This window comes from Carassius gibelio, chromosome B7, assembly GCF_023724105.1.
Source record: "Carassius gibelio isolate Cgi1373 ecotype wild population from Czech Republic chromosome B7, carGib1.2-hapl.c, whole genome shotgun sequence".
Lineage (NCBI taxonomy): Eukaryota > Metazoa > Chordata > Actinopteri > Cypriniformes > Cyprinidae > Carassius > Carassius gibelio.
Window position 1 is genome coordinate 669552 of NC_068402.1, and position 14924 is coordinate 684475.

The following is a 14924-nucleotide window of genomic DNA, read 5'->3' on the forward strand; positions in this document are numbered from 1 at the left end:
TAATTGTTTGAAGGTTGACTTTTTTGTATTAAAAACACTTTTCTTTAATTGGTCGGATGAAATATGCTAATCTTTTGAGATGGGAATTTTGGGTTTTCATGAGCTGTATGCCAAAATCATCAGTATTAAAACAATAAGAGACCTGAAAATATTTCAGTTGGTGTGCAATTAATCTAAAATATATGAAAGTTTAATTTTTATCATTACATTATGGAAAATAATGAACATTTATCACAATATGCAAATTTTTTTAGAAGGAACGGTACATATATATATTTAGCAATCTGTCCCTTTGTGCCATCTGGTGGTAGTGGGTGGCCCCTCAGGAGCATTAATTAGAAATAGACTCAAACACAGTTTTCAAGTTTTGTAATGGGAATCACAGACCATGTCTGAGTCTACATAACTTTTTTTCCATTTTCTCAAAGGCTCTGCTGAGGACAATAAAGCTACTCATGATGATTACACAAAGATCTTGAAGCACAAGTTAAAACAGCTCTGTGAGCGGATATTGGTTGGTAATTCACAGACAGGTGAAAATAAATACCTGGACGACATTTACACTGATTTATATGTGGTGGGGAATCAGACTGGAGGAAGAATGAATGAACACGAGGTGAGACAGATTGAATCAAATCACAACAGACTGACTGCCAAGGACATGCCGATCCAGTGTAATGACATGTTCAAAGATCATATGGGTCGGCAAAACCGAAAAGTGCTCACAGTGGGGATTGCAGGAGTGGGAAAAACTATCTCTGTCAATAAATTCATCCTTGACTGGGCTAAAGGAAAAGAAAATCAAGATATAGTCTTCATTTTTCCACTCCCATTCCATGAATTGAATTTGATTAAAGAGGAGTACAGTCTCATGGGATTGCTTAATACCTTCTGCTTAAGTGGCCTTAAAGAGCTGACATCTCTTCCTAAAGATGGCAATAAGATCATGTTCATCTTTGATGGGTTGGATGAATGTTGCTTCCCTCTGAGCTTTGAAGAGGGTGACAGCATTACAGATGTTAATAAGAAAACAAAAGTGAGTAATATAGTTACAGCCCTAATCAAGAATCAGCTGGTTCCCTCTGCTCTCATCTGGATCACATCCAGATCAGCAGCAGTCAGTCTGATACCCCGAAAATACATTGATCAGGTGATAGAGGTACGAGGATTCAGTGATGAGCAGAAAGAGAAGTACTTCATCAAAAACAGCAGTCCTGAGGTTGCTGAAAAAATCATTCATCAGATCAAAAAATTCAGAAGTCTGTACATCATGTGTCACATCCCGGTCTTCTGCTGGATCTCTCTCACCGTTCTTCAGCCTCTGCTGGTTCAAAAAAGCAATGACCAAACATCCACAACCCTCACAGGGATGTACACAAACTTTTTACTTTTTCAGAAGCAACAGATGGAAACTAAATATTGCAAGGATCCTAAAACTAAAGCTAAAGTCATGTCTTTTGATGAGATTATTCTGAAGCTTGGGAAACTGGCCTTTAAACAACTACAGAAAGGTAAACTGATTTTCTACAAAAAAGATCTTGAGGAGTGTGGACTAGATGTCAATGAAGGGTCTGTGTACTCTGGGTTATGCACCCGGATGTTTCAGGAGGAAAAATCTATATCAGAGAGAAACGTTTACAGCTTCGTACATCTCAGCATCCAGGAATTACTTGCTGCTCTCTATGTGTTTTTTAATAACAAAAACAAGAAAGCAAACCCATTTCTTAAATCCTGGGAAAAAACGACATGCATCCTGTCCACAAAGCCACTGTTTGAACTTCATAAAGCTGCAGTCAATGAGGCTTTACAAAGTAAGAATGGAAACCTGGACCTGTTCCTCAGATTCCTTCTGGGTCTTTCACTGGAGTCCAATCAGACAGACCTGAAGGAACTACTGCCAGGACTGGAGCTCAAAACAGAGGACACCAAAGACACTTCTGACTATATCAAAGAGAAAATAGAGATGGAGGAAACAGAGAGGACTATCAATCTGTTCCACTGCCTGAATGAACTGAAAGATGACTTTGTGGAGGAAATCCAGAAGAATTTGAGCTCTGGAAAACTTTCAGAGCAGAATCTCTCCTCTGCTCAGTGGTCGGGTCTGGTGTTTGTGCTCCTCATGTCAGAAGAGACTCAAGAGAAGTTTGAACTTCAGAAATACAGAAGATCTGATGAAGCACTGATGAGACTGCTGCCAGTCATCAAAAACACCAGAAGAGCACTGTAAGTGTCGTCTTAATATTCATTTATATAAACTGTTAGTTGATTTAAGGGGAGACACTGCAGGGAGAAACTGTTTTTAGATGCACCTGTCAATTTTGAGATTTTGGGCTTCATGGCTTTTCATAAAGTTTCATGAAGATTAGTGGAAAGAAAACATCCAAAAGACACTATTAAGTATTTATTTGATAGCACTTTATCTATTTGTTTCAATAGATTTCAATTTAGTTTATTTCTCCTAAGCCATAAATCCCCAGTTCAGTAGCACTTACACCAAACTTTACATTTTTACTCCTGTCTAAATTCTGAAGGTTTTACATTTTAATCCCCCCAAAATTGTGAAAATATAGTTTTATGGCTGTTCAAAGATTTTTCTGAATTATGGAGTGACAAAAAGATATAACAAAAATTCCTTCTGTAAAAACATTTTACTCTAATATGTAAAAAAAAAAGAAGGAAAAAAAATACAATATTAAACGATTTTTGAAACTTACTTCATCCAGTTCAGATTTTTGTATAAGACATTTATGCCAATTAGTGCGTATTCCATAAAAAAATGCCTCATTTGCATATTTAAACAACATTTTAGGAGACTTGTAATACAAAAATGTTTACATTTGTCAATGTAATCAATTAACTGTTAAAGTAAGGTGATAACTATTAGCTAATATCTTTACCCTATTCACCTGCAGTTTCTCACCTTATTAATCATGCTTTAACTTTACACAGTGACTTTTCAGCCAAGACTGTTCAGAAAAATGAGTATATGTAATTCTATCTATCTCTCTGGAGATTTTAGCATGGTAATAGATATGACAATGTCAAAGATCTAAGACTTTTTCTATGTACACAAAAGACATTTTCCTCTCAAATGTTGTTTACAAATCTGTTTAAATCTGTGTTAGTGAGCACTTCTCCTTTGCCAAGTTAATCCATCCACCTCACAGGTGTGGCATATCAAGATGCTGATTAGACGGCATGATTATTGCAAAGGTGTGCCTTAGGCTGGCCACAAACAAAGGCCACTCTAAAATGTGCAGTTTTATCACACAGCACAATGCCACAGGTGTTGCACATTTTGAGGGAGTGTGCAATTGCCATGATTTATTATTTTCTTTTCTTTTTATTTATTGAGAACTTTTGCACAACTGATCATTGACCAAAGTGCTGTACAATAAGTAAACACATAATAAAGCAGTCTCAAAACATAAAACTCAACATTAAAACCACAATAATATGAAATAAACTCCAAAAGCTCAATCTCCACTTCGCCATTTAGTTCTAGGAATCATCAAGGCCAGCTGGTCAGCTGACCTTAGAGACCGTTTTTGGCTAATATTTCTCAATCAGTTCAATCAAGTACAGTGGAGCCCTACTATGCATTGATTTATATACAAAGAATCGGGCCAAGAATCAACCCCTGTGGAACCCCACAAAGTAAAGAAACAGGTTGTGAATAATCTTGACCAACATTTACAGAATAAGATCTGTTTGAAATAAAGGATATAAACCCTTTAAGCACTATACCATGGATTTCCACTAGGGAGGCACCGATCATGATTTTTCATGGCCGATTCCGATACAGATTTTTTACAAGCAAAAGTGTGCATAAACAAGATATTTGATATTTAATAGGCCAAACTTGCTTTTGGCTTTTGGCAAAACTTCATAAAAAATTTCATAATTGAATCTGTAAAATTGTGAATTTTATAAAATATTTTCTAAGGCCATGTCATGTGTGTTTTTAGAGAAGGCTTATCAGATTGATTTATGGCCCTGTCATCCCTGTAAGATCTCACATTTAAACTCTCCTGTGTTTTGTATATGTGTTGGCTTTGCAAAACTCCCCGATTCATTGTTTTTATTGTTCTCACCAAACGAGTCTTTCACACCTCCGCCAGGTATGACACATTATCCGCATTATTCTTTTATCATTATTCTTTTGTTTTAATTACACCTTTATTAGCCTTTATTGTGGTTTTTCAGGCTTTACTGTCAGGACAGATGTGGACCCAAGAGCGGAATGAGGCTGAAAAATAGTGTTTTATTAAAGAGGACGTCTTAACGTCAAAAAACAACAAAACCCCCCTGCCAGGGAAAAATCAGTCTTGACTTCACATTGCTCAGCGGGCAGGTCGTGCGCTCAGCCTCCGAGAACGCCAGGAGAGAGGGAGCAACAAATCCAAAGCGGCAGGCAGGAGAATAGTCGGGCAGACAAGGGGTCAAGCGAGGTGCAGACAGGGCTGAGAACGGCGGGCAGTACCAGAGTCAAAAACAGTCCAGGTCGAAAACCAGAAGAGCGGTCCGAAATCCTCTGAGGGCAAAGCACAGGTTACACTAACTGGGCAGACAAACCAACAAGCGAACTGACCAGAACAGGACAGAACTGAAGCCAAACGCCAAAAGGTCACAGAACACACTGACAAGGTTGAGTGAAAATCAAGCAGAATAAATAGGGTGAGTAATGAGATAGAGGGAACAGGTGCGTCAGACAAGCCGCAGCCTAGATTGCTGAGCGAGATCAGCTGGCGCTAGAGCGAAGGGAAGAAAAACCAGAAAAATATATTAAAAATCAGAGAGAGAGAAAAAAAGGAAACAAAACAAAAACAAGTGTAGAAAAATGAGTAGAAACAAAAAAATATATATAAAAATAAACAAAGTAAGAAAAAGGAAGAAAAAAGGACAGATCATACCCGAGTCCTGAGAGTACCCCCTCCCCCAAGAGCACCTCCCAGCGCTCCCGAGGAAGGGCAGCGTTGGTGAAACTGGTCGATGAGCGATCGGTCCAGGACGTCCCGGGCCGGGACCCAGCATCTCTCCTCCGGACCGTACCCCTCCCAGTCCACCAGGTACTGATATCCCTGCCCACGACGTCTGGAGTCTAAGATTCTCCTAACCCTATATGCAGGAGAACCGTCAACCATAACAGGGGGAGGGGGGGGGCGACAGGGGAAGACACAGTAGGAGAATGGGGAGAACGCAAGACAGGCTTAACTTTGGACACATAGAAGACAGGGTGCACACGACGAAGAGAATTGGGCAACCGGAGACAGACCGTCACCGGGTTGACGACCTTGGAAATACGGTACGGCCCCACGAACTTAGGTGCCAACTTTTGTGATGGGACTCTCAGTGGCAAATCCTTGGTGGAGAGCCACACGCGTTGTCCGCAGACATAACGGGACGTCAACCTTCAGTGGCGGTCTGCGGCAGTTTTAACGCGTCCCCTAGCTCCGAGAAGCGCCTCCCTGGCCCTCCTCCAGGTGCGGCGACAACGCTGAACAAAGGCCTGAACTGAGGGGACAGCTGCCTCGGAGCCCTGGGAAGAAAACAGAGGAGGCTGATAACCCAGACTACACATGAACGGGGACATACCTGTAGACGCCACCGGTAGAGAGTTGTGAGCCTATTCTGCCCAAGTGAGTTGATCACTCCAGGATGCGGGGTTATGGGATGCCAGGCAGCGGAGCATCTGACCGAGATCCTGGTTGGCACGCTCAGTCTGGCCGTTGGTCTGTGGATGAAAGCCTGACGACAAGACTCGCGGAGGCTCCAATCTGTCGACAGAACTCTCTCCAAAAATGCGACATGAACTGGGGCCCCCTGTCAGAAACCACGTCCTCCGGAAGGCCGTGAATCCGGAAGACGTGATCAATGACCACCCGCGCCGTTTCTTTAGCCGAGGGGAGTTTAGGAAGGGGAACGAAGTGGACCGCTTTGGAGAAGCGATCTACTACAGTGAGAATAACAGTATTGCCACTGGATGGAGGGAGTCCAACTACAAAATCCAGGGCAATATGGGACCAGGGACGGGATGGGATGGGAAGCGGCATTAACAGACCAGCGGGGGGAGAATTAGAGGATTTATTTTGAGCACAGACTGGGCACGCCCCCACGAACCGGCGAACAATCTCTGCCATGGCAGGCCACCCGCACTCCTGGATGGCACATGATTTTGGAGGAGTGACCCCACTGGAGAACGGCAGAGCGAACTGACCTGGGCACGAAGAGCAGGCCCGTGGGACACGGTGTCGGGGGCGGATCGCCTGGAGAAGCGAAAAGACGAGACAGTGCATCGGGTTTAACGTTTTTGGACCCGGGTCAATAAGAGAGGGTGAAGTCAAAGCGCCCGAAGAAGAGCGCCCACCGAGCCTGTCTGGCATTTAGCCAGCGTGCAGACCGTATGTATTCCAAATTCTTGTGGTCAGTCCACACCAGAAATGGAACGGCTGCTCCCTCCAGCCAGTGACGCCACTCCCCCAAAGCCAGTCGAACAGCCAACAACTCGCGATCACCGATGTCGTAGTTTCGTTCTGTGGGTGACAAACGGTGTGAAAAAAAGGCACAAGGATGTAATTTGTTATCAACGGAGGATACCTGGGAGAGCACGGCACCGACACCGACCTCTGACGCATCCACCTCCACCACGAACTGCCGGGAAGTCTCTGGAGTTACCAGGATGGGGGCTGAAGTAAATCTGCGTTTTAATTCATCGAACGCCGCTTGGGCATCCGCTGACCAATGGAAGTTGACCTTGGTGGAGGTTAGCGTGGTCAGAGTGGCCGCCACCTGCCCAAAGTTCCTGATGAATCGCCTATAGAAATTGGCGAAACCCAGGAACCACTGTAACGCCTTGCGGGAATCAGGTGTAGGCCATTCGGAGACGGCTCTCACCTTCGAAGGGTCCATGCGAATCCCCCCCACCGAGATGATGTGTCCCAAGAACGAAACTGACTGAACGTGGAACTCGCACTTCTCCGCCTTAACGAACAGCTGATTCTCTAACAGCCGCTGAAGCACCTGTAGTACGTGACATGACAGGACAAGACAGTGACAGGACATGATCCTGAAAAGAAGAAGAGAAAATTAAGATGTCGTCTAAATAAACAAAAACTAACCTGTCGATCATGTCCCTCAGCACGTCGTTGACAAGTGCTTGAAAGACAGCTGAAGCGTTGGATAAACCGAAGGGAAGAACCCGGTATTCAAAGTGCCCACGAGGCGTGTTAAACACGGTCTTCCATTCGTCCCCCTCCCTGATCCGCACTAGATGGTAAGCATTGGGAAGATCCAATTTCATGAAGAACTCGGCCCCCTGCAAGAGATCAAGGGCGAATACATCAGCGGCAGAGGGTACCAGTTCTTAAGTGTGATGTCATTCAACCCTCGATAGTCTATACAGGGGCGCAGAGAGCCATCCTTCTTCTTCACGAAAAAGAACCCCGCATGGCCGGAGAAGAAGAGGGACGAATAATACCGGCTGCCAGAGAATCACTTAAATACTTCTCCATCGCCTCGCGCTCGGGCGCGGAGAGAGAATACGGCCGCCCGCGAGGCGGAGAAGCACCAGGGAGAAGATCGATGGCACAGTCGTACGGTCGGTGAGGAGGAAGAGATACAGCCGGGGACCTGCTGAAGACCGCCCGGAGATCATGGTAGCAAGCAGGAACTCGAGAAAGATCCGCCTCCTCCTCCTGTAGAGAAACAGAAGGCAGACAGAAGGCAATGTGTATGACAATATTGACTCCATGACAAAACTACATTGTCTGCCCAGTTAATGTTCGGCCCATGGCGAACGAGCCAAGGATGACCCAATACCAAAGGAACAGATGGAGATTTACAGATTAGGAATCTGAGGTCCTCCCGGTGGTTCCCGGAGGTAAGAAGACTCACCGAATCAGTGATCCGGGAGATCTGCATAAGTGGCCTGCCATCGAGTCCGTGAGCGACTATTGGGGGCTGCAGGGATTGGATGGGTATATCCCAAACGTGAGCCCACTCTTCATCTATGAAGTTGCCCTCTGCTCCTGAATCAACGAGTGCTTAAGCCTTAAACAAAGTGTGTTTAGTAAACAGAGACACAGACAGAAGAGTGTGTGACCTGTGAGCAGGGGAAATGGCAGTACCACTCAGATTAACCCTATGTGTCGAACGAGCAGCCTTAGCTGGACAGGAGTGAGCTCGGTGTCCTTGAGCAGTGCAATACAGGCAGAGACCCTCCAACAGGTGGCGCTGTTTCTCCTTGGATGGAGATGGAGGGACGAACGTGACCGGCTCGGAGTCTGCTCGAACTCGACGGCGAAGCTCTCTCCTGGCGTCTATGTGGAGGGACAGACTGATAACATCGTCCAATCGTTCTGGAACCTCGCGGGAGAACAGTTCATCCTTGACTGAGTCATTGAGACCCTCTAAAAAGCGAGCGATAAGGGCCTCGGTGTTCCATCCACAGGTAGCGGCCAGGGTACGGAACTGCACAGAGTAATCTGCCACTGAACGCCTGCCCTGTTGAAGGTGCGCTAACAGTCGGGACGCCTCTTTGCCAAAAACAGACTGATCAAAGATCTTAACCATCTCCTCCTTAAAGGAACTGAAGTCCGAGCAGCACGCGGCCTGTGATTCCCATACTGCAGTCCCCCAATCACGTGCTCTACCAGAAAGCAGGGATATGACATACGCCACCTTGGAGACATCTGATGCGTAGGTTCGAGCTTGAAGGGAAAACACCACCTCGCACTGAATAAGGAAAGCTTTGCAACTAGTAGGCTCACCGGAATACAAGGGGGGGGGGGGGTTGTTCACTCTCGGCTCAGAGGAGGAAGCGGACGGGAGAGGCCCGGGAGGCAGTGAAGGGAATTCCTGTCGAGTGAGACGATCGAGTCGACCCACTAAATCCGTGATCTGAGCTGACAAGGCATCCACAGAGTGACGGGTGGGAGACAGTTCCATCTCATGACGGCCCAGCATCGCTCCTTGATGCTCCAAAGCCGCCTGCCAAGTTGAGCTCTCCGCTGGGTCCATTCTTGGTCAGTGTGTGGTGTCAGGACAGATGAGGACCCAAGAGCGAAATGAGGCTGAAAAATAGTGTTTTATTAAAGAGGACGTCTTAACGTCAAAAAACAACAAAACTTCTCTGGCGGGGAAAAATCAGTCTTGACTTCACACTGCTCAGCGGGCAGGTCGTGCGCTCAGGCTCCGAGAACGCCAGGAGAGAGGGAGCAACAAATCCGGGCAGGCAGGAGAGTAGTCGTGCAGACAAGGGGTCAAGCGAGGTGCAAACAGGGCTGAGAACGGCGGGCAGTTCCAGAGTCAAAAACAGTCCAGGTCGAAAACCAGAAGAGCGTCCGAAATCCTTTGAGGGCAAAGCACAGGTTACACTAACTGGGCAGACAAACCAACTGCCCAGTCGCTGGGAGAGGCTGTTTATCATCAGATCGCATAAATCTGTGGAAAATGAATAGAAATGACGATTCTGTCTGAAGAAATATGAAGTAAACATCAGTAAATATATCCATATATCTCCGCAGATATGCATCTTTGGTCTATAAAGCCTTATTGACGCTGTTCATTGAGTCTATGTGAACACAAATAAACCGCTGCTGACATGAATGAATATGAACGAGTGGTGAATTTCTATTCAAAATGTGGCATAATACGGATTTATTATTTTGCACTCCTGACATAAATTACTAAATATCTGTCACTGCAACAATGTTTTATCAAAATATTGGTCAAATATCGAAGCTAGAGTCTTTAAACTTTCAATTGATGCACAGTTTGTCCAGATGAAGTAAGACAGTGATGTTTAATGTGCTGTGAAAGTGAAACAATAATAAACTGGGGCCATCGGCGATGTTTGCACGTAAAGTGGTTAATTGGATGAATGAAACACTTTTGTTCAGTGTGCTACAGCAGGTGATTTTTAAATCAAATGAAGTCTATGTAATTTTAAGGTAAAATAAAAATAATCATCCTAATGCAGAACTGACGTTTATTTCTGGCTTTTCAAACGTGTGTGCAAATTCTAAAAAAAAAAAAAAAAAAAAAAAAAAAAAGCATTTCAGTTTTGTCAGTTTAGTCAATTTCTTTTCACATCCAACACATGAGAAGCTGAGCTGAACATCTCTTCACGTTCTACACATGTTCAGAGCGCAGAGCGGTACAGCTTTAGTGCGCGCAGAAAAGGGGCTCTTATTTTGTGCACCAGTACACCAAAAGCTGTTCGCTTCCTGCTATCTGTGCCTCAGATTTGAAACTCTGCATTTCTAGAACTGATCGGCTGCCTATGTCCTGCGCACAGATTTCGAAATACTCTTCCACACAAATTACATAGCGAACGATTACAATGTAGTCTGCGCACACGAGCGCACTTCCTGAAAAATCGGCCGAAAAAAGAAAAAAAAATGGTTCCGATTTATGGCCGGTCAACCAGTGCATCCCTAATTTCCTCCACCTTCTCAAGCCGTGAGAGTAAAATCTTATGGTCAATAGTATTGAACGTGGCGCTAAGGTCTAATAAAACAAGAACTGCTGAGGACCCTGAGTCAACTGCAGTCAATAAATCACTTAAAACCGTGATCAAAGCCTATTCAGTACAGGAGTCCTAAAGCCTGACTGGAAAATTAAAAAAAAATTAATTTTGTAGCAAAAAAAGCAACCTTCTCTAAAACTTTTGATAGAAAAGGTAACTTTGAGATTGGCCAATAATTTGATACAACAGCATGATCCAAGAGTTTTTTTTTTTTTCAAAAGAGCCTGAAGAACAGCATGTTTAATCTGATTAGGAACTACTCTTGTAGAAAGGAGAATTGTTATTTATTATAGATAAAATACTGGGGCCAAGAACATCAAATACCTGTTTCACTAACCTAGCTGGAATGATATCAAGTCACGTCACTTAGCCAGGGCTCAGGTCTGGATCTATCTTTTTTAACCTGCAGTGGAGCAACTGAGTCCAATAAGGCAAGCAAATGTAATATAACACATCAAGGGATGAATCCAAATCCATATTAAGGAAAATACCCATTAAACAACAAGGATCAATTTCATAAAATAGTTATAACTTATAATATAAGTTATAATATAAGGTATAATAGGTATAACTGCTCTACAGCTCAAACATTTAAAACCCATCGTGGTGGACTTTGATTTCTGGGCTTCACTATTTATGTGATATCAATATATTAAAAACAACATATTAATGGTCAGAAAAAAACTTTATCTGATGTTTCAACATCATCAACAGATAGACCAAAAGACAAATCCAACTCTAAAATATGACCATAAACATGAGTGTTTATTCACATGCTGTATAAAATTAAAAGAATCAATTACATTAAAAAAATCTCTTACCAATTGATTTGTAGGACAGCACACAAGTATGTTAAAATCACCCACTAAAAGCAATTTATCATACGTCAATATAATTTTCCTTAAAAAATCTGAAAACACCCCAATAAAGTCCTTATTATATCTAGGCGGCCGATATATTAAGCCACACACAACTGGATTTGTCACTTTAAATAAAAACACTGCAGCTCATAGCTTGAAAAATGGCAACAGATAATGGATGACACGTGAAACTATTCTTAAAGACAGATGCAATGCCTCCACCGCGGCTTGTAGTGTGTGGAGAATTTAAAAAACCACAATCGCAAGGTACCAATTCCGTGAATCAGGGGTCAGCCATGTCTCAGTCAAAAACAAAAAGTCTAAATTATGTACAGTGAAAATTTTTGTTAAAATTGAATTTGACAATGAACACACACACATTCATCACCAGCAGAGTTAATTCAGCAGATACCTCCTCTGAATTTTGTTCTCGGTGGACTTCTGAACTACTGAAGGTTCACAGTCCATTTAGAAAGATGAGGGGGTCGATAGCATGGTGATATGGCTCTGTTGCATGTGTACATTTAAATACACATGATTACTAGTAAAGCAATACATTTAGAGATTGAAAAATACACGCATATGTCTATGGAAGCAACAATTACAATCCATTAAAATTTAACTTGCAGATGTGCTTTATTCATATCAGATACATATAGTTCAGCAATCACTGAATATATCATATATAATATATGGTTATAGCTTTGCATTAAGTGCATTACTAGTCAATGGTTTTTGGAAGTTGTCTGTGCGCCAGAATATAAATCATACCAAATAAACACATTATTTGTTTTTTATTATTATTTTTGTTTTCTACACAGGCTACAGTGCTGTAATCTCACTGCTCAGTCTTGTGAGAGTTTGTCTTCAGCTCTACAGTCATCAAAACCCTTTCTGAGAGAGCTGGACCTGAGTAATAATGATCTGAAGGATTCTGGAGTGAAGCTTCTTTCTGTTGGACTGAAGAGCCCAAACTGTCAGCTGGGGATTCTGAGGTAAATGGTTTTTAATCAAATAAATATTCAAAATATTTGGTGTGTTTATCAATTTGTAAAGCTTGTGATATAACTGCATATATAACTGTTTGTTTCGTTCTTTACACAGGCTACAGAGCTGTAATCTCACTGATCAGTCTTGTGAGAGTTTGTCTTCAGCTCTACAGTCATCAAAATCCTTTCTGAGAGAGCTGGACCTGAGTAATAATGATCTGAAGGATTCTGGAGTGAAGCTTCTTTCTGTTGGACTGAAGAGCCCAAACTGTAAGCTGGAGATTCTGAGGTAAATGGTTTTTAATCAAATAAATATTCAAAATATTTTGTGTGTTTATCGATTTGTAAAGCTTGTGATGTAAAAGTATATATTACTGTTTGTTTTGTTCTTTACACAGGCTACAGATCTGTAATCTCACTGCTCAGTCTTGTGGGAGTTTGTCATCAGCTCTACTGTCATCAAAACCCTTTCTGAGAGAGCTGGACCTGAGTAACAATGATCTGCAGGATTCTGGAGTGAAGCTTCTTTCTGATGGACTGAAGAGCCCAAACTGTCAGCTGGAGACTCTGAGGTAAATGGTTTACCATAAAATAATACAGATGCCTATTATACAGATTTTTCAACCTGAGAAAAATTACCCAGGTGAACTGTGTACATCTGACAATAAAAATGTTGAAATATTAAATGTAGAATTTTCAAATGCATTTATTTCATGCATGAACAGTGTTGGGAGTAACGCATTACAAAAGTAATGCATTACAGTAACATAATACTTTTTGCTGTAACGCAGTAGTGTAAGGCATTACTAATCAATTGTCAGTTTGCATTACAACACACTTTTAGCCCAAAACGTAATTGTTCAAAGAAAAGCGTAAGACATTAATGAAGCAAAAATGAAGCCTGATCATTGTCAGTCAATAGCTGTGTGTGGTGGTTGTTAGCATTTAAATGATTTCTGCATTTTATTTATCTCCTAGTAGTCTATAGTTTAGAGTTTCAGTTCAAATCGGCTCACGCTCACCCCGTCAGATACTCTGACAGAAAGGCTGCATGTGAGATGCGCTGTTTAATGTGTTTGAGAGGTGATGTTTTCCTTAATGCATAACTTACATTTCACAGGTACATTCTCCATCTGTAAATGTACAAAAAAAAAAACAATGGAAAATTTCTATTTTGCTGTCAGAAGTGCATGAGCTTTTGCTTTATCAATTCTGCGATAATCTCCACAGACTTCAAGAACAAGTGCTGCTGCACGCATGAGTGCCAAACAGACAAGCTGCGCAAATCCAAGTTCATTATCAGCTTGGATTTGCGCAGCTTGTCAGTTAACAATGGCACTGTGTAGTAAAAGTTAACAGCAATAAAAGTGTTAGTCAAATAGGCTGACTCGAACGTCAATCAAACTGTTGACTGGTGCACGAACGCCTCCTAAACATTGTCAAAAATCACAAATTGGAGAGCGTGCGTGTTTGTTCGGTCAGGTTAAGCAGCCATGTCCAGTGTGGCCACGAAAAAGTGAAGATGCACTTTAAATAGCGAATGGACCACAACATACTCTTGGTTAAGACCTGTAGATGGCGAAGCAGAGAGAGCTTTTTGCATTTTATGCAAAATCAGATTTTCTGTGGAATATGGTGGAGAATACGGTGTGAAGCGACAAGGTGCATGTTAGTACCACAGAAAAAAAAAACACATCATCAAGAAACATGCAAATCAGTGCAATCGTTTTTCAATAGACCAAATAACCCACAGGCTGACAAAGTTTCGGCAGGAGAAGTGACAAGCATTTATCATGCCGTACACATGATAGACATTCATATTGCTCAACCTCTTTTCCAGATTCTGAAATAGCTAAGAAAAAAGCTGTAGAAACTTTGGGTGATATTTTGGGTCAGGTAGTGTCTTACTCTTTTAGTCGGTTAGTTTAAAAAGATATATAGGCAATATATTAAAGAAAGCTTGAAATGTCTACTTTTAAACGAAAATATTCAAATCAAAATAAATAGGCTACTCTCTGATTATGTGATCCATTTGAAATGTGCATTTTTCTCTGGCGTTCATGGCGAGTCCGCATCGTCAACTTCATCTTTGCACCGACACAGAAAACACCAGTTTATTACTAAACAATTAAATGTCTCCATGCTAATTTAGACACATTCATAATAATTATTTTAACCAGTTCTTTGTGGCAAGTTTCTTTGTGTGTGGTCATAATGCTTATTATCCTGTTGGCTACAGTCTATTTAAGTAATTAAATTAATATGAAGGGATGACACATTTACTACTTTTAAAAAATTTGGGTCAGGAAGAGGGTCAGGGACAATATTTTCTTTCACTTTTTTTGCGGTCCGAGTTGCGGGCGGTTTAGTTGAAAACATTGGTCGGGTGTGGGTTGTTTATACATTGACCCACGCATCACTGGCTACCATATACCACAAATCATATACCACTCACCAAACGAGTCTTTCACACCTTTTCACGCCAGGTATTACACATTATCAGCATTATTCTTTAATCATTATTCTTTTATTTTTATTTCACCTTTA

At 42.1% G+C, this 14924-nt stretch overlaps 1 protein-coding gene across 3 annotated transcripts in view; it reads left to right on the plus strand.

Annotated features, from left to right (window-relative positions):
- The window catches only part of LOC127962233 (NACHT, LRR and PYD domains-containing protein 12-like), a 38488-nt gene extending 25425 nt beyond the window's left edge, over nucleotides 1–13063 (plus strand). The window contains exons 5-8 of one of the 3 annotated variants that reach the window (XM_052561770.1): nucleotides 429–2223; nucleotides 12210–12383; nucleotides 12493–12666; nucleotides 12776–13063. In XM_052561770.1, the coding sequence (XP_052417730.1) occupies nucleotides 429–2223; nucleotides 12210–12383; nucleotides 12493–12666; nucleotides 12776–12953 (2321 nt within the window). In that variant the 3' untranslated portion in view covers nucleotides 12954–13063. The remainder of the gene's footprint in view (nucleotides 1–428; nucleotides 2224–12209; nucleotides 12384–12492; nucleotides 12667–12775) is intronic. The other 2 variants (XM_052561769.1, XM_052561771.1) reach the window with 2 other exon arrangements.
- The last annotated feature ends 1861 nt before the right edge of the window (nucleotides 13064–14924 follow it).